The sequence below is a fragment of the Melanerpes formicivorus genome, unplaced genomic scaffold, assembly GCF_026170545.1.
Source record: "Melanerpes formicivorus ecotype bairdi unplaced genomic scaffold, bMelFor1.0.p_v2 SCAF_6, whole genome shotgun sequence".
Taxonomy (NCBI): Eukaryota; Metazoa; Chordata; class Aves; order Piciformes; family Picidae; genus Melanerpes; species Melanerpes formicivorus.
In genome coordinates, this window is record NW_027142358.1 from 4,757,318 (window position 1) to 4,777,885 (window position 20,568).

The window sequence follows — 20,568 nt, forward strand, 5'->3', positions numbered from 1 at the left end:
TAAAAGAAGCCAAAACCAAACAGCTCCAGAAACTTCTGGAAAGAAGTCGCAAATGTGTCCTCAAACCCACTGCAATTCAAGGGTCAAAAATGGAGATCTAATTGGCATAACTTTACCAAATGTAAAGTATCAAGGCACAGTTCCCTTTCCAAGTGAGTCTAGCAGCTTTTTGCTGGGAATTCTCATATCAGAACTGACACAAAAAGAACCCAGAAATCACAGAGCTTTTTTTCTCCTTTGCCATGTGTTTCAGAATCCAAGCAGCAAAGATCACTTTTCAGAGTCCTTCACCCAGATTACTCAGTGAGCTTCCACAAGGAAGTGGAAGGTTACCAGACTGGTTGTGGAGTTGTTATCCTTACAGGTATATTCAAGGCTCAGCTAGACAGACCTGAGCGACTTGATCTAACTTTGAATTCAACTTTGAGGAGGAGGTTGGACTAAGATGACCTTCACAGGCTCTTCCAACCTGCATTATTCTATGATTCCAATAGAAGGAGGAAGAATAAAGGGGAAAAATAAATGAATCACTAAAGGTCATTATGTAAAAGTGAGAGTTTGAAACTCCAAGTCTGCACAGACCTTTCACTGCTTTAATTTTAGCACTGACTGGAGTAGGAACAGAGAACACTTCACAAAAATGTCTACCTTCTCAAGGAATGGTCAGTTCTAAAGCCAAGAAGTGGCCAAAAATAAAAATGCCAATAGGCAGCATGCTAGCATTTGTTACAGCAGATATTTTCAACCTGGAAACGAGCTTATTGTTGAAGTGCAAACCCCAACATTTAAAAACACAGCACTGACCTTCTAACCCTTGCTGCTTGCGCTCAATTGTCCTCTTGTACTCTTCCAGTTCCTTTTCTGTGAGATGGCTGAATGGGTTTGGTGGTGCTGGTGGGGCATGCTCATCATCTTCAAATTGCATTGGCTGGAAAAGAGAAAACCACAACGTTTAAATAAAGAAGACAAAAAAGAGAAGTTAGCAAGAAGTACATGGCAAATCTCTTGCCTTTGCTCAACATTTGCTGATACCAGGCTGGCAGGGAACACAGGGGAAAAAAAAGCCTCACACGTGCATCCAGGCTAAAAGTATCCCATTTAATAAGCATTCAAATAGTAATGAACACTGACCACTGAGCTGTAAATCACCATCCTTTTGCAGCTGCACAATCATTATGTGAGGTTCTTTTTGTACCACGTGGAACAGCTAAAGGAGCAGAGAGCTGCCTGCAAAGCTTTCACTTCAGGGACTAACATAGCCTTCAGAGTTCTTTCAACAGGGATTCAAAAAGGTTTCCCATATTGTCTGCAAAATGCCTCAAGTTCTAGAATGATTTTTTTTCCTGTGCTCACACTCCAGTTTAAGAATCCAATTGGAAAACCTCTTCTGAGATGAATCTTAGAATGCCAACATTTAAATGACTTTCATACTGCAAGAAAATTCATTTGGAAAATAGTGTGGGCTTTCTGCCCCCCCTTGAAATAAATAAGCAAACTCAGTGTCATGTCAAAAGAATGCTAGAAACCAAAGTGAGGAAACAGATGCACTAGCCCACAGATGATGGGAAGGAAGCTCTTGAAATGATAAATTTCCAATTACAACTCAGCACAGTTTGTTAGATACATTCCTAATGGTATCTGCCCTGTTTGCAAGTAAGGATTTATTACTCAAGATAAGATGGGGTGGACAAGAAACTGGAAACTCTCCCTTGCAATAAGAAGTCTGTTTCCAATGTAATCTGCCTTCTCCAAGGTCTTAGACCCAGTTATTTCTGGGCCTCAATCATTTCGTTTAGCAGTGGTTTCCATTGACTGATGAAAGGACTATTTTTAGCACCGTGCACTGCAAAGTTCATCACTTGTTAGCTTAAATGGTCTTAGACAGGGGACCTGCTTCATTAATATTAATGGCAGGCAAACCTACCATGCATAGCTCCATTTAAAACTAACATTTTAAACCTCTGAAATGAGACATGAACAGTATGTACTATACATCCAAACCCTGGCACTGAAATAATCAGTGCTAACAAAAGCACTTAGAAAGAAGACAGCCCAAAGTGCCAAGGACAGGCAGCCAAATCATCTAAATATATGTAAATCAATTAATTATGTCCCACTCACTGGACTTGGCTTTTTATCCACAACAATTCCAGCCAGCAGCTGAGACTGTGGTCCCGCAGTCTTTAGGTCATATCGGTTTTGCTCCCTTATCTATACAGAGAAAAGAAATTGGGTTAGAAACAGTTCATTCTCTTCCTGTGTCCATCAGCAGTGAATGGCTGGAAAATAAAGCAGCTGCACCTAGAAGTTAAGATCTCTCCTTCTAAAGGCACTGCATACGCTGCTTAGCACTCTTGAGTTCTCTCAAATATCTGCCCCAGCTTCTGCACTTCATGTAACTCAGTAGTTAGAAATCAGCTCCAAGGAAAAGCATGTCTCTCAACCTGTCCTCTCCTTCCCCCAAAATAAGCACTCCATGTTAAAGTATTAGATATCTGTGAGCACAGAAGTTTCTGAAGGTCTCCCTTCTGTGAATACCTCACTGTTTTTCCCCAAGCCAACAGTCCCAGCTTCACATTGTCAGCGCTTGAGAGACAGACAGATCAGATATAAACACGAATACAGATGATAAAAAAAATCTACAGCAGAACAAAAAAATAGCAATAAACTATCTAATGAGACAGTGACATGCATCAATTGCAAAATCCTTGTCTGGGACTTGCATTGGTAATCTCTAGATGATTAGAGGGTTCCTTTCCAGTTCTCAGGAAGGGAGTTGCTCCTTCTGACTCCAGTTGAGCCCCCATGGATAACAATATGATGCTTTCCAAGAAACAGAAAAATATGTAATCAAATGGAAAGTATCCTGAGTATCTGCTAATATTGCTCTGCCTAGGGTGGAGTATTTGGTCAGTCAGTGTCTTATGTGCTGGAAGGGAAAAGCAGTGAGATACTTGTGTTTACAGAGAGGTCCAACAATAACTACCATTTTCTTTTTTTTTGACTGCCATTGGGAAGCAAGACTAGACCACAGAAACCTCAGCTTAATAAACACTAGGAAAATTCATACAGAACAGGCTGAGATTACAGCCTGAGGTTGAATCATGCTGTAAATGATGCACAGCAATTTAGTTCATGTTGACACCTAACTACCCACTAAAACGTATAATGGTAAATAGCTGGGACTACCATTTCCAATCTATCATTTCCAGAGTTAACATTTGCCCTCCAAACTACTGCACTCAAAATTTGTGTGTGTATATATATGTGTGTGGTGGGTTGAAATATTAGAATCATATATCATAGTATCATAGTATCATTCAGGGTTGGAAGGCACAACAAGGATCATCTAGTTCCAACCCCCCTGCCATGGCCAGGGACACCCCACACTAGATCAGCCTGGCCACAGCCTCATCCAGCCTGGGCTTAAACACCCCCAGGGACGGGGCCTCGACCACCTCCCTGGACAACACATTCCAGGGTTTCCCCACTCTCATGGGGAAGAACCTCCTCCTCACATCTAGCCTGAATCTCCCCACCTCCAGCTTCATTCCATTCCCCCTAGTCCTATCACTACCTGAGATCCTGAGAAGTCCTTCCCCAGCCTTCCTGTAGGCCCCCTTCAGATACTGGAAGGCCACAATTAGGTCAGCTCGGAGCCTTCTCTTCTGCAGACTGAACAGCCCCAACCCCCTCAGTCTGTCCTCATAGGAGAGGTGCTCCAGCCCTCTGATCATCCTTGTGGCCCTTCTCTGGACACGCTCCAGCATATGTGTGTGTGTGGCTTGTTGTGCCTCTGCATTGCAAACATGTCATAGAATCACAGAGTCACCAAGGTTGGAAGAGACCTCAAAGATCATAAGGTCCAACCTGTAATCATAGAATTGTTAAGGTTGGAAGAGACCTCAAGGATCATCTAGTTCCAACCCCCCTGCCATGGGCAGGGACACCTCACACAAGATCAGGTTCCTCAGAGCCACATCCAGCCTGGCCTCAACAACCTCCAGGGATGGGGTTTTCCACTACCTCCCTGGGCAACCTGTTCCAGTGTCTCACCACTGCCATGGGGAAGAACTTCTTCCTAACATCCAATCTGAACCTACTACTGCACCCTTATCTACAGATTTCACGTACATCATACATTTAAATAGCTGCTTTTTAGTGCCCCAAATCACACACAATGTTAGAAACTTAGCATTTGAAAATGTGACTTTACTGCTGTGTTAATTACTTGAGCATATAATTTTATTGGGAAACGTTACCGTTTTCATTCCATTACACTTTTTACCTTGTTTCTCTTTTCCAACACTTCACTTGGGTTTGTGTTTAGAGGAACAAATTGGTTTGGATCTTCAATTTTGATTGGTGTTCCTCCACTGATAGAGGAGTCATCAGCTTTCATCCACTTAAAGAAGAAAAAGAAAGAAAAAAAGGCAGCTAAAACCCTCAGCATGATGGAGAGAAACAATCCTCTGTATTGTCTTACTATTAAAGAATAGATAGAGACAAAGGACTTTCTGGCTTTATTCTCAATTTCACATGGCACCCACAAAATAATACAAATTCTTTACAGTTCTGTGTGTTTGCCCAAGAGGATTTCAGTTGCCTTGAGCATGCATCATCAACATTAAATACTGGAAGACATTCCTGAAAAAGGCAGTGCTAGCTGTCTGTTATGCAGGCACATTTAGAAAGGATCTGGCATATAGATCCACCAGCTCCAGAACCTTTTCAATGTAATCAGCTTCTGCCTCTGCTAATCACGCACTTGGCAGTTTTTTCACCTCTGTAAGCAGGGTTTTGAGTCGGCTGCTGAAGACGTTTCTCCCAAAGGCTGCCAGCAGGTGGAGCAAACGCTTTTTACTGTTGTACCATGCAACTGGGAGTAGCCTGAGTGCAAATACCAGGCTTCCTAACCCCACTAGAGCCACCTCTCTCCAGGCTGGAACACAGTGAAGGCATCTTGGTGAGCCGAAGAGGGAAAAAGTCTTGATCATTAAAAGTAGTAGCACCAGCAGACGACTCTAAGTCTGTTTTCAGGCGGCTCACAAACATGAAAGGGGCAGTTAGAGACAAATTAAAGCACGTCTCCCACGTGTAGAAAACAATCCATGGGCTGTTTAAAAACCTTACAATATTTGGTAGATAATTACTAGCACAAAAAGAAATAGTAGAAAACCTGTTTTCTACCTCAGGAATTAGAGCAGCTAGTAACAAAAGGGAAATGATGGTTAAATTTTATCATAAACTGTTACTTATCCAGTAAAACCCCTCTCCCCCAAACAGAGGGGCCTCTTAGTATTAATGTCATTAAGCCTCCCCAAAGCCTACTTTTATTTGCTTGATAAACTTATTTGCTAATCCTGACAAAGATTTCCTCATATAAACTATCTGTAATTTACTTTCAAGTAGTGCACAAACTAAGCAACTGTCCACACCATCTACCTACCGTGATCTTAGTCCTGGGACTGGTTTCCCCGTTCCAGGACTCCTCAGGCACATTAACTTTCAAGTATGTGTTTGGAGAGTTCAGCCATCTTGTCTTTTCCCTCTGTTGCCTCTGAGCCAGGAATTTCAGGGGGGAAAGCGGGATTGTATCATCTTCAAAGGAAAAAGCAGTTACAGTGGCTGGGATCTCAACATCACTCTTGTGTCTGGGTTTTTCCCTGACTAATGGTTGCCTATAGGCATAGCCAGTCCTGTATCCCTATAGGGAAGATATAAAAAGAGATCCAAAATATGTTTTAAAATAAATTTAAAATCAGATAAATCAGGAAATGGTACCCAAGAGGTCATGACAGTTCTGTGCTGCCTTGCATGCATTAGACAGGTTCACTGAGATGTTCAGAGAACAGGCTCGTGGTGCTGTCTATCCTTCCTCCATACTATTACCATTCTAGAGGCTGTGCAGTAGCCATTGGACAGAACCCTACTCACACTTTACCTTCCTCCCACCTTTGTGGATGCATGACCACCAAATGACTTCCTGCTCAGGTTATGACCTAGGCAGGTCATGAGAACATTGATCTGCCTTGCACAATGGCACATGCTAGTTCGTGACACTCCCTCATTCCTCACTCTGTTTGTATTGCAGGCTGTTCCAGAATTCATAGTGCAGTGAGATGGACATTTCAAACAAGTAATCACCTTACTTGCTAATTCTACAGCTAATAACAAAATACAGAGGCAATCTGCCATGTCTGTTTACTAGGTGGTGATTAAAATATAGCATTTTGATAGCAAAACCAAAAAGAGCAAACACATTTCTGAGATGGGATGGACAAAATTAAAGTTCAAAACCTAAACTCTTACCAAGACAGGATACTACTGACAGATACACTGACATAATTAAAAACTATGCTAAGCAGAAGGTATTTCATACACTATTACTTATTCTTTATTTGCAAGGAAAAAAAGTAATAATTAGCTTTGCAGAAGCTGTTCTTACAACTCAAATGAGACTATATGGACAAGACCATCAACATGCTCTCACCAGGTTGTCCAGCATCCTCATGAGTGCTTCAAATTCTTGCTCCCCAACTTTCCACTTGTGCTGTGAAGCCATATTAACTCCACCTCCTCCAGTTGCTGCCACACCATGTGTGGAAGGCTTGAACTTCTGCAGGTCCAGTACTAGGAGATTGTCTACCCCACCTGCTCCAGCTAATGCATGAACCTAGAGACATCAACAAGGGCATTTCATTTGTGAAAAAAAACTTTTGGACTCTCCACTTCTCTGAATTCACAGGAGAAACTACCCTGAACACATGCTGCAGTTATTTCTCAGGCTAGTCTTGTACTGGGCAAAAACCCCTATTAAAATAGTGATTCTTATGAAAAAGGATGATAATATCTACTAATAATTGCACTGTAAATGGAGTAAACTCAAATGCAAGCTTTCAGAGTAGCTCAAAAAGTTTTTTCTGCATCACAAGGGTAAATTAATTTTTTGTCTATATCCATTTCAAGATGAATGAGTGATTGAACTTGAAATGGCTGAGCACAAGAGACAAGGAAAGGACTGAAAGACTGCCATTTGCACCTCCCAGTGCCTACTTGGGAGGACATGATTCACTGGAGAACAAGTAGGAGCAAAGTGAAGTATCTAGGGACAGGTTGAAAAGTTATGGAAGGTGGGGACATTCAGTGGTCTCTCTCTGGTAGCTAGGTATTATCAATAACCTAACTAGGTAGTTAGACAAAACAAAGCCAACTGATTTTGGGACTCAAATTAACTTGAAATAAGCTACCCTCTGCCATTGCTCCAAAGACCTTCTGTTTATTTGGTTTTACAAATCTTTGAGATCACAGAGAGAAGTTTCTCTTTTTTTGTCACAACACTCAGCTTTGATAAATGAGCTGTTGACAGATCTGAAGTCACACTGCCACATGCAGCAAGTCCCAGCAAATCTATTATCTGACAGACTCTCTGCAGGAAGCTCACACTCCACAGCATGGAACAAAACCTGTGCCCTTTAGAGTGGAATGACACCAATACTCAGTCAAGGAAGAGTGATACAGTATTTGTTCTGTCACAGGTTGCCTGGAAGAAGAGACCAACCCCTACCTGGCTACAACCTCCCTTCAGGTAGTTGTAGACAGCAATAAGGTCTCCCCTGAGCGTCCTCTTCTGCAGGCTAAACAACCCCAGCTTCCTCAGCCTCTCCTCGTAGGGCTTGTGCTCAAGACCTCTCACCAGCCTTTTTGCTCTTATCTGGTGAGACCTTATTGCTGTGCAACCAGCACCAGAACAAGAGTACACAGTCTCAAGCTGCACCAGGGGAGGTTTAGGCTGGATGTTAGGAAGAAGTTCTTCACAGAAAGGATGATTGGCCATTGGGATGTGCTGCCCAGGAAGGTGGTAGAGTCACCATCACTGAAAGTGTTTGAGAAGAGAGTGGATGAGGCACTTGGTGCCATGGTTTAGTTGATTAGATGGTGTTGGTTGACAGGTTGGACTTGGTGATCTTAAAGGTCTTTTCCAACCTGATTAATTCTATTCGATTCAATTCAATTCTCTTTGACTTTGGCCTGGCACATGACTGCAGGATTCCACAACTCCAAGTATTTTGTTAATTAGAGATCTACCTATCTGGGATGTAATCTAGAACTCAGCAGCAGAAGTGTGTGAAATCAGATACAGATAAATTCTCTCTTACCTGTGTTTCACAGGCCAGCTGCACATTGAAAATATAGTGGAATGCTTCTTCTAGTGTCTCTCCTAGTGCTACCACACCATGGTTTCTCAAGACTAATACCTAGTAAATGAAGACACTAATGTTAAATGGTAGAAACTGGCACAGTACATGAAAATAATTTATTAAGAACTTGAATGAGGTCGAATACCTTGCAACTGGGTCCGAGAACCTTCTGAAGCTGAATTCTCTCTTCCTGTTCATCAAGAGACCCCTGGTAGTCATAGTAAGCAACATCTCCCAGAATCAGAGCCTCTTGTGATATGGGAAGGATGCCACACTTCATAGATGAAACCTATTTCAAGAAAATGAAGCACTAATAATTAGGGAAAAAAAATAATAAACTCTTAAAGCCCAGACCTCAGCCATGCAAGCCTCAGCAGGATGTACTTTGTTTCTTTGCCAGAAGACAGAAAAGTCTTCATAGCGAAAGCTCAGAAAGGATCAATACTTCCCCACTGCCTTAACCTAATTTGGAATAGGGTGACAGCAGTTGCTGTCCAATCTAGGGACAGATAATTATAGGAAAAGATCAATTATCCCAACTAAGTCAGTTTTTGTGGCTTTTATTGAGGTTTAATCCTCAGCATAAGCCTGCATAATGGCTTTTTCTTCTTTCCCACATTTACAACTCAAAACCACCTAATACTAAGGAAGTTACCAATACCTTTTTTTTTCAGTCTGTAGTCAAGGACTGCATGTGTATGCATTTACATATGTTTATATAAAATAGTACAAACTTATCTCAAAACAATTCTTTCAAGTCTCCTTATATTTTTATCCTTGTTACACAAAACATTTTTTAGCTTATGTTAACTGTGACTTGTTTAAACAGTGAGGTAAATCCAAACAGAACATAGCTACTAATTAAGCCACCTACAAATGGAGTTGCATAATGCAAATTAGGATGCATACAGCATACTATGTGGACTAAGATGCTGTAAATGAAGCCTATGTAAACTCTACATTTTACCTCCTCCCCAAGTATAACTGTATCTGAGCATCAGTTTATTCCTGTCCATTTCACTGTGGTGTCCCAGCCCTCTTTCTCTGTTCATTTAATAACATCACACCTCTCTTTACCAGTGTAGAATCCATGCTAAAACTGAAAATAGAACTGCTGTGAGCAGTGATTCAGATTCAGAAATGTGCTTTATGTTCATCAAGAAAACTGAACCTGATTTCTTTTACTCTTTATAGCAGAAGGAATACTTACAGCTGCTGTGGCAGGGGTATGTATGTGTATTACACATTTGACATCAGGGCGTGTAGAGTAGATGGCCACATGTGGACTGAATCCTGCATTGTCAATACTTAGAGTTGTACTTCCCTGGTCAACTACATCTCCTAGGATGTTTACTTTAACCTGGATAAGTCAAACAGAGGAACAATACTCAAAGTTTTCAACAACTGCCATTATCTACAAACTACCCTCCCTTTCTTACCTAGTACTGAATTTCCCCCCCACCCCCACATATTTAGGGCTCAGAGCACAAGTAAAGGAGAGTAGCCATGAATCTGTGTGTCAATAAACCATCCTGCTGTCCAAGCCCTAAACAGCTGTTGGAAGTCCAGCCATGGAAAAAATAAAGATGAGACCTGATACAACATATTTTCCTCTCTGAAGAAAATTCAGCCTCTGAGAGATTTCCATTAGGGGAATTAAATGCATAGGGAATTTTCAAGTTTAATGGAAACATTAAAATAATCATTCCTCTCTCAGCAAAACACAACAGCAGGGTCATATCAGGTCTTGGTCTCATGTTTGTATTTTGATTCTGTGTTTGCTGGTGTAATGCTATCAGTCTCAGACTGCTACCCCTTTCAACTGAAGTAGTTTCTTTACAGATAGATACTAACATGAAGAACATATGGCACGTTCTGCAGCAAGAGACGTGTGGCTTGCAGCTACCATTGCCTAAATGCCAATCTGCAACTTCACTCAGCTCCTTTGTTGTGCCTGGGGAAGATTACACAACTTTATTTCCCCACTTGTAAAGAGAAGAGAGCTGAGTCTACTAACACTACTCCTACAAAGTCATTTCATATGTATTACCATATTGTCAGGTTATAAAAGGTTGCAGTTACACTGAGGCTATTTGGTGAGCTTCATCACAGAGAAAGCAAAACTTTGCTGCTCCACATTGAAGCTGAATACAAAGGAACAGAAAGCAAAGCTAAACTCCAAAAGAAATGCTGAGGACAAAAGATGTTGTATCCAAACAGTTAATCAGCTTTTTATTTAGTGGGTAAAGATTGGAGAAAACAGATCCAAGCCCACACAAAAACCCCTCCAGCACGATTCCATTTAGAAATCTCTTTTAACAGCCATGAAGTCTTTCAGAAAACAGGCTGAGCCTTGCTCGTTGATATAGCAGGTGAATCACATACCAAATTAGAAGCTGAAGCTTCTGAGAAGGACAGACCTCTTGGAATGATTAAAATATGGTCATGTTCTTTGCTTACTCTTACCTGCAAAGGAGGAAGAAAAGGGATTACCAATGCAGTTTTGAATTCCATTATTCAGATGGAAAATTAGTTTTAATGAATAGATAAGACTCCAAATAAAACATTTGATTGTCTAAAATACTTACTGTGATATAGGCATTTGGCAGATGTGCCCACCCAAACAAGTCAGCCAATCTGTACAAACTGGCTAGCTTGCAACGGGTAAGTTTCTCTCCTTTAACAAATGAGGAGGTATCTATCCCAGGTAGGTCGTTGATTGGTGTAATCATTCCATGGCCTACAAAATGGATTAAAAAGATGATGGCCAGTCAGACAAGTAAATGATTTCTAGCTCTGCCATGATCTTCCAGAAGCAGCATGTTTAAACTGTTAGCACAGCAGGAGCAGCTATTGTTAGACTGGAATTGGCCTGCTGGGATTTCTAAGGTCTTCATGGAAAACTTCTGTTACTTTAAGACAACAGGAACCATATCCCTAATTTAATTCTTCACCTCTTTTTCAAACACAAGAGAGATGAAACAAAGGTTTCCTTTGAAGTACCATTTGGATTTTGAGCTCTCTCCTGATTCAAGAGCCTATACAGGACCTGGGACTGTGCCTTAAGGTGTTTGCCACTGATGAAGTATTTTTACACGTTACTTTGAAAAGCACAGAACATCACATTCATGCTGAACTTCTGACACCAGTATAAATAACTTAAAGAGATGTCTCAGTCTTAGCACTTTAATTTAGTCCTAATGGAGAAACTGAAATTAGTGTAAGAGTTCTCAAACCCTTGAACAGAAGGGATCACATCTTCACACCAATGTCACAAATATTGATTCATCTCCTTGACTGGTGTCTAGATAAACATACCCTTCTCCTCTTCACAAATACATGGTGTCCCTTTTGAGAACTACAGCCTTTGCTTCCAGGGAGAGTTATGACCAGAAGTAATTTTGCTTTTCAACAGAAAGACTCTGCACTTTGAGATTAGTCACCCTGTCCAGACCCCTGGACAAATGCATCAGGCAACAGCCAGACCCACAGTCTCACTAACCAGAGATGTGGAGATAAGACTTTTTGGGGGCTTTCTGTTGTTTTCTTCCACTTGTTTTGTTAAATGAAATCTGAAACACTACTATTTTGGGACAAATTCTCAAAAGATGCTGTCAGCTGCCAGTGTACTTCAGGCTTGTAAGCTCTCATATGATGTCCACCCACAGAACTGAAACCGACTTTAACGTTTCAGTGCTTCCTGAGTTGGAAAGAAGAACTTGGGTGTTAACTGAAAGATCCTAGTGACATCTTTATAACTAGAGTGCATACTACTAGTTGTTTTTAAATGTGGGAGCTGTTTGAGTAATGATTCAGTTTGCCAGGCTATTCTCCTCCCTCTATTCTTTCCTTTTTTTATATAACAATTTACATGCAAGAGTAGAAAAAGAAACAATTTAAAGGCTTATGTATTTCACATCTCAGTTTCTGCTCATGCTAGGCTGCTAATAGTAACAGGGCACAGCATTTTGTTCCCCATCTCAGTGAAACTTTTGTTAGTGAATTCTAGAATAGGTGAACAAAAGGGCTCAAAACATTTTGGATATTAAACAAATTATAGACTTTGAAAGAAAGAAAAGCCTAAAAAGGAAAGCTAAGGTCTGTACTGTCTCACAGCTGAAACAAGCTCTGAGAGAACAAACTGTGACAGAAGTCCTGAAAAAAGGAGATCCCAGCATTGGTAAGCCCTGGTGGTAGTGAAATGATTTTTAAAAGGATAGGTTAAAAAGTGCAATTCACATTCACTTACTGAGTGAAGATGAGGAAAAACCGGAAAAGGAGCTTGCTGTAATGTAGTCAGCAATCTGCTGCAACGCAAGCAGTCCACTGGGGTTATTGCCCTTCTTCATCTGTTCTTGAATAAGGCATTCCAGATCTTCTCTAAAGGCCTGCAGAAACATTTGAAAATCATCAAGGAAACCTGGCTTTGACAGAAATAAGATTATTATAGGTGGGGCTGGTAGCTTTGCCTGTTATTGATGTTACGTGAAACTTCCCCTTGGACCTTGTTTTTTAGCTGCTTATAACTTTGCCAAAATGTAACCTTTTGACCTAAATTATATATGCTAAGTACTGGCAGTTTGGGAGGTGGGAGGAAGGAGTTTGGTCACAACAGGTTAACTACTTCCCAGAACAAGAAAATATGAAATGTATTTTTGTGGATGATAACAGAACCCCACCTCCCCACACCCCCCAACTTTTTACCAATAATTAAAGAGTTCTCTGTATTTTGGAAGAGGTACCTGAAATTTGATCAGGATATGTTGTTCTTAGTGCTGAATACTTCTAAACTCTGTAACCCCCCTGGAAATCCATCCCAATGTGATAAAGTTATAAACAACTGGAAAACTGGAGCTCATCCACGCTCAAGGAGTATCACTGACAGGCAAAAACTAGGAGGAACGCTGGGATATCATCTCCTTTCTGTTTCTTTCCTTCTCCCAGAAGGAAAAACCTGTCCCATTTCTCCTGTATAAAGTGTCCATAACCCCAGGAGATAAATGCTTGCAGAATGTATAATGAAAAAGGTTTTTCCCAGCATCAAATTTAATATAGTAGGCACTGTGGGCAAAGCCTGCTCCTAGATGAACCACTAGCCACAACAAATGCCAGTCCTAGAACTGCTTCAGTACTCACATTTCTACATTAAGTAAATTCCACTGCTTTGCAATCTTCCCTTACAGGTTATATTTTCTAACCCTCTCATTAGTTCTTGGCAGCACCTTCCAGCTTGTGCCTGAACCAGAAGTACGCAAAGCTGCACACAACATGAGCTGAGCTATATTGTGAATGTTCTTGCTGGTTCATTCCAGAAAGACATTTGGTGTCTTTACCACGCAGCTGGCTCCTATTATAACTCCAGGCTATTCCCTCTGTGTAATTGCTCCTTTCACTTTGCCTTCCTTAGCAGAGGACTTGTTCTCAATTAAAAAAGAAAATAGTTCTGTGTGGCAAAAGGAATTTCTTCACTGTACTTCAATCCAGCCCTCCAAAACACCCCACTTTGGGGTTGAATCCATCACTCTCATGACACAGACTGTTTGTTAACGAGTTTTGACTACAAGAGAGTGCTACTAGCCTCCCAAAAAAACATTAGAATAGAATAGAATTAACCAGGTTGGAAAAGACCTCTGGGATCAAGTCCAACCTATCACCCAATACTATCTAATCAACTAAACCATGGCACCAAGTGCCTCATCCAGTCTCTTTTTAAACAAACACCTCCAGTGATGGTGACTCCCTGGGCAGCACATTCCAATGGCCAATCACTCTCTCTGTGAAGAATTTCTTCCTAACATCCAGCCCAAACCTCCCCTGGTGCAGCTTGAGACTGTGTCCTGCTGTTCTGGTGCTGCTTTTCTGGGAGATGAGACCAACCCCCACCTGGCTAGAGCCTCCCTTCAGGTAGTTGTAGACAGCAGTAAGGTCTCCCCTGAGTCTCCTCCAGGCTAATCAACCCCAGCTCCCTCAGCCTCTTCTCACAGGGCTTGTGCTCCAAACCCCTCACCGGCTTTGTTGCCCTTATCAAGACTCTACTTGTTATGGCCCCTCAGCTGGACAGCTGAGCACCTGTAACTACACTTTAATTTCCAAGTTCTCAGACACTCGTGATCTTCCTCAGAGTAATTTTGTCAGGACTGTGTGCACCTTAGACTTGGCAGATTTCCACAGGTCTCTAAAAACTCACATGGACTGACTACGCAGCAACCTGACTATGCAGCAACCTGTTACATGGATCTCTCAGTGGAGACCAGACTGGGCATGCTGCATCCCCCAAAGAGCTGAACAACCTCTTGCTAGCCTGAAGACACAGGTTTTTCTCTTTGGTGCCTGCTGTAGGTAAGATCTATGCAGTAGGGGAAAGGTGCAGATGCAGAAAAGAGGAGAAGAAACATGGAATTGATGAGAAAAGGAATCTTGCTGGGAATGGGAGAAAACAAGTAAAAGGCATGGGAGGTACATCAGCATTGAGAAGCCATAAGGGAAACTGATGGGATGTGTTTATGGGGACACAATTGTCAGAAAGGCAAACAAGGATTTGTGGTTAGAAAAACCACCCTGACTTTCAGCCCTCATCTCTCAGCAGATGAATGTGAAACCCACACCTTTCGATCAGATTCAGCTTTGAGGATGGCCATCATCAGGACTCCACGCATTCCAGTGGCAACATGGGTGTGATGTTTGCTGACAAAATAATGAGCATTGTCCCCAGCCTGGAACCTGAATACAGCTGCAAGCCCAGGCTGCTGGAAGTCAGACATGCAGAAGATGACCCTCTTGCACACAGATAATAACCTTTAAGCATACCACATTCCTTTAGTCCCCATGCCTCATTTGGCACACGGTGGCTAGTTCTCAGTAGGAAAGGAATTCAGTATTTTTTCTCCTGTTGCATGCTACTCGTACTCTGTGGCATGACAATGATTAGTTATCTGACAAGACTTTCCCTGGGCAGATAATTACTGTAAAACCAAGTGTTCCACAAGCACTATCTTACTGATCTCCAAAACACACCTTTCAGGTGCAGTAGGGCCCTGCCATCATTTCCACAGAGCAGGAGAGAGGAGGCTGAGCTTAGAGGCTTCCACCAGTTTGGGACATTCATGCTGAGGCCCAGAGCCCTGTTTGCAGAGTGCTGGACAGTGAGCAGCTTCTTGCATACTCAAAGCACAACCCTCAGGAAAAACTCAAGAGCAGGACTAAGTGTTTAATGTGCTGCTGTACTTCAGGGGCATACACAGCAAAAATAATTAATCACAATCTGAACAACCAGGTTAGTACCTGAATCTGAGCAACTCTCACTACAACCAATGTGGTTTGGAATGAAACTCAGATGCACTTGACTTAAGACAATCCTCTGTAGAAGACAAAGACTTTTCATATCACTAGAAGAAAGCATTTTCACAGTATCACAGTATAACTAAGGTTGGAAGAGACCTCGAGGATTATCGAGTCCAACCTATCAACACAGACCTCATGACTAGACCATAGCACCAAGTGCCACGTCCAATCCCCTCTTGAACACCTCCAGGGACAGTGACTCCACCACCTCCCTGGGCAGCACATTCCAGTGACAAACAACTCGCTTGGTGAAGAACTTTCTCCTCACCTCGAGTCCAAACCTCCCCTGGCACAGCTTGAGACTGTGTCCCCTTGTTCTGGTGCTGGTTGCCTGGGAGAAGAGACCAACCCCCTCCTGGCTACAACCACCTTTCAGGTAGTTGTAGAGGGCAATGAGGTCACCCCTGAGCCTCCTCTTCTCCAGGCTAAACAATCCCAGCTCCCTCAGCCTCTCCTCATAGGGCTTGTGCTCAAGGCCTCTCCCCAGCCTTGTTGCTCTTCTCTGGACATGTTCAAGTGTCTCAATGTCCTTCTTAAACTGAGGGACCCAGAACTGGACACAGTACTCAAGATAATGATGGTTGATTAATGATGGTTGATGGTTGAACAGCTCATACTGCATAGAATTACACAGAATCATAGAACAGGCTGGCTTGGGAGGGACCTCCAAAGGCCATCTAGTCCAACCCCCTCTGCAGTAAGGAGGGGCATTCTCATCTAGATCAAGCTGCCCAGAGCCCTGTCAAGCCTCATGTTGAATATCTCCAGGGATGGGTCCCCAACCACCTCTCTGGGCAACCTGTTCCAGTGTTACACTACCCTCGTGGTAAATAACTTGTTCCTAACATCCATAGGAAAAACAAAGAACAAACAAAAGACTCAAGGTCCTACCTTTGATTTCTACTAACCTGCTTGAAAGGTCAAAAAAGGTAGAATAACATCAGAGGTACTTCCTTGGTCCTTTACCCATCATCTCCTTCACCCTACAGAATGCTTCTTCACTAAAATAATCCCCCAAACCAGATTTTCTAGCATCAGTTATCCCAGGGTCAGCTCCCTTTTCTGCAAATGGTTCACCATGAGGCTATAGTTTCATGGCTCTTTGTCCCTCTATTACTGTGATCCATTAAGCAAGGAGAGACACAACCACTGCCTAATATATTTCATCAGCAAGCTACACCAACTCTTATTTTCAAGTTCAGCCATTCTAAGACATTAAATTACTTTGCAACTACTCCTGAAAGAGGCCCCCCCCTGCACGAAAACTCTGCCATTTCACACTCTGCAAAGGCTGAAATGCTCTTTCACTCTTGTTTACAATATGTACATAAGGAAACTGCACATTTGTAGTCTCCTGGGGGCCATATGGAAGGCAGAATTCACGGAATTCATGGAAGCATTTGCTTGGGAGGAGAAGGAGCAAAACCAGTTATCTGCATTACATTAAATCACACTTCAATTCAACAAGGACAACAAAAATGATCTGCAAAAACATTCACACTAAGCTCTTATTAGTCATAGTCAGACTTTTTTTTAAACCTGTAGGAGTAGTTACTTCTAGAGCATAAAGAAGGCACTATAATGTATTTTGGGTTGGTGTTTTTTTTCCTTCCCCACAGTTTTTTGTTGTTGTTTATTTTTTATTGTATTTTGAATTCTGCTTTCTGCTCATGCCATTTTCATTCTTCTGAGCTTAGTTTTGCTCCCTGATGCTGACTGTAGTAACTCGTACACTTGCTGAGGCTCCTCCAAATGAGGATTTAGTGTTGCAGCAACGATGTTGTTAAACTGAACAACTGAATTGAGGGTGGCTGTCAATGGGTCTACGTCCAAGTGGAGGCCAGTGACAAGCGGAGTCCCTCAGGGATCAGTCCTGGGACCTGTCTTGTTCAACATCTTTGTCAGTGACATGGACAGTGGCATTGAGTGCACCCTCAGCAAGTCTGCTGATGACACCAAGCTGTGTGGTGCAGCAGACACGCTGGAGGGAAGGGAGGCCATCCAGTGGGACCTTGACAGGCTGGAGAGGTGGGCCCATGACAACCTCATGAGGTTCAACAAGAGCAAGTGCAGGGTCCTGCGTCTGGGTCAGGTCTGGATCCCAAGCACCGATACAGGCTGGGCAGGGACTGGCTTGAGAGCAGCACTGAAGAAAAGGACCTGGGAGTGCTGGTGGATGAGAAGCTCAACATGAGCACTCAGTGTGCACTTGCAGCCCAGAAAGCCAATCACATCCTGGGCTGCAGCAAGAGAAGTGTAGCCAGCAGGTTGAGGGAGGTGATTCTCCCCCTCTACTCTACTCTGGTGAGACTGCACCTGGAGTACTGCATCCAGTTCTGGAGCCCCTATTACAGGAAGGATCTGGAGGTGCTGGAGCGTGTCCAGAGAAGGGTCATGAGGACGATCAGAGGGCTGGAGCTCCTCTCCTATGAGGAGAGACTGAGGGAGTTGGGGCTGTTCAGTCTGGAGAAGAGAAGGCTCCAAGGAGACCTAATTGTGGCCTTCCAGTATCTTATGGGGGCTACAAGAAAGCTGGGGAGGGACTTTTTAGGGTGTCAGAGAGTGATAGGACTAGGGGGAATGGAAAGAAAAAAAAGAAATTGTAGATTTGTATTGGATGTTAGGAAGAAGTTCTTCCCCATGAGGGTGGTGAGACACCAGAACAGGTTGCCCAGGGAGGTGGTGGAAGCCTCATGCCTGGAGATTTTTAAGGCCAGGCTGGATGTGTCTCTGGGCAGCCTGATGTAGTGTGAGGTGTCCCTGCCCATGGCAGGTGGGTTGGAACTGGATGATCCTTGAGGTCCCTTCCAACCTTAACATTTCTATGATTCTGTAAGTAGCTTGCCTTAAAAATCATTTTAAAAATAACAGAAGACAGGTAAGAGGAGACAGGGCAAGGAACAATTATGGAGACTTGAGCTGTAAAAGGCAGTTAAGGATATAGAGGAATGGCATGAAGTATGCCATTTATCCCCATGCCAGTGCACAACAGTCTTTTTTAGCAGACTGCAGCCTTCAGCATGTCACACACATGACTCACACACGTTCCTCCATGCACACTTATGAATATTTCAACACCTTTTGCTCACTGCTGCAGATATTTACAACTTAGATCTGTATGTCCATAGATAAACATCCCACATAATGCTAACACAACCTTCCTCCAATTCTGGTAATTCCTGATCAGCTCCCATGAAGGGCATCACCTTCTGGACAACAATTTACCTTAAACACTAGCCCATTAAGTGAATGATGTTTATTGGGGCCATACTAGTTTCTTTACAGACACTACCACACAGGGCTCTGATTTTGGGGACTGAGCCATTCAGCAACAGGAATCTGCTTTTGAAAAGCCTAACTGCAGCTTGTAGACCAAGCAGTTTGGCTTTGCTTCAAAATCATGAGAGTACAACATTTTTTATATATATATATATATATGGCATTACAAGACAACTGCCCACAAATGACCAATTGAAAGCCATGCTTGAGTGAGATGCTTTCAATAAAATGACAAACACTCTGCTCTGGCACAAAGCAGACATTTTTCCAGTGGAAAGGTCACTAGTAATTTCAGATGTAGTATTTGACAAGAAAATGCTGAGATAGGAGAAACTGTACTGTCAGATGAATGAAAAATGATGTTATTCAGCTGTCTGCTCAGCATTGCTCAATAAAAGGGAAAGTTTCAGCTCTGGGATTTAGATAGTTGTGAGGGTACACGTGTGTGGTTTTAAACCACTAATATCTTAGACATAAGATGATACTGTGACAAGACCAGCAAATTTTTACATCAGTAAAAGTGAACAGCACAGCATCTTGTGGCTGCCCATGCTCCCCATCAACACAGCCACCTTGCCAACACCTCTGGCTGTACTGCTTCTGGACTTGGCTTGTGCCTGCACTGGTGCTACAGGCAAGGCTGTCACCTAGATAACCTATCCACTGCAGCTGAGAATTGCTTCCTGTTTGCACAGGTATCCTTCTGCCTTCAGTGAGCTCACCTGTCCAACCAAGAACCAGTGTCCCACTTCATTTGTGCTGGAACAGCACTTCAAGCATTCTGCCCTAAGTTTGCATGGAGAACAGGTTGTGGTATAAAAACTGGGCCCACAACAGGCACTGGAAAGGAGCTAAAGCAATATTTTGGACAAGATGCACAACTGTAAGAATGAGGAGCAGAGCTTTTATTCACCTAGCAGGAGCTAGCCACCTAAGTGAGCCTCACCTCAGCATGCAACAGGCTGAAAAACTTCTCTGCCACTACTACCAGCTGAGGCTGCTCTCCTCAAAACTGCAGTGAGCTGAACTACATTAAGTTGCATTGGAGAAAAACATAGTTTTGCACTTAATATAATGAACAAAAGCATCCCCTGAATAGCCAAGCCTGTCAGCTGCTGACATGACTGCCCTGACCTGGCAGTGCACAGCTGCTTTGCCTTCATCTCACCCACCTTCTGAATGCCACTTTGCTACCTTGCACTGAAACATGAATTTCTTCACAACTCACCAGTAAAAATTTACAGAGCAGCTCTACTTGTTCCTAAAACAACTTCCAAAACTCCACTGTTTTCAAACTTCCTAAAAGGCCAGTCAGCTCTCCTATACCAGCTTAGCCATGCTTGCATGCTACTGCAGCCTGCAGAACAGATACAGCTTTTCTTGATGAAGCCATTAACTGCACAATTATACATAGAAGAATAGAATACGTAGAATAAACCAGGTTGGAAGAGACCTTCAGGATCATCGCGTCCAACCCATCAACCAATCCAACCCACCTAAACAACTAACCCATGGCACCAAGCACCTCATCAAGTCTATGTCTAGGTCTTTCTAATATAACAAAATTACTTCTCCAGAAATATTTGCAATCATCTTCCAAATACACATCATGAACTCAAGCAGTTTAGACGCAAAAAGCTTTTAACTTAGACTTGTGAGGGCTCTCTGAAAGTCAAGAGTGAAGTTACAAGCCTCAGTTCTGACTCATTTACTTCCATTTTCTTTCAGGACAGTCTAAGTGTGAGCA

The 20,568-nt window shown here is 42.6% G+C and overlaps 1 protein-coding gene across 7 annotated transcripts in view; it reads right to left on the reverse strand.

Annotated features, from left to right (window-relative positions):
- Positions 1-20,568, reverse strand: part of ADD3 (adducin 3) — a 111,069-nt gene that overhangs the window by 2,374 nt on the left and 88,127 nt on the right. For all 7 annotated transcript variants that reach the window (XM_068139403.1, XM_068139404.1, XM_068139408.1 and 4 more), the window contains 11 exons: positions 12,451-12,589; positions 10,790-10,941; positions 10,587-10,667; positions 9,412-9,561; positions 8,347-8,490; positions 8,160-8,258; positions 6,494-6,676; positions 5,450-5,707; positions 4,289-4,405; positions 2,122-2,211; positions 805-928 (listed from right to left, as the gene is read on the reverse strand). In XM_068139403.1, the coding sequence (XP_067995504.1) occupies positions 805-928; positions 2,122-2,211; positions 4,289-4,405; positions 5,450-5,707; positions 6,494-6,676; positions 8,160-8,258; positions 8,347-8,490; positions 9,412-9,561; positions 10,587-10,667; positions 10,790-10,941; positions 12,451-12,589 (1,537 nt within the window). The remainder of the gene's footprint in view (positions 1-804; positions 929-2,121; positions 2,212-4,288; positions 4,406-5,449; positions 5,708-6,493; positions 6,677-8,159; positions 8,259-8,346; positions 8,491-9,411; positions 9,562-10,586; positions 10,668-10,789; positions 10,942-12,450; positions 12,590-20,568) is intronic.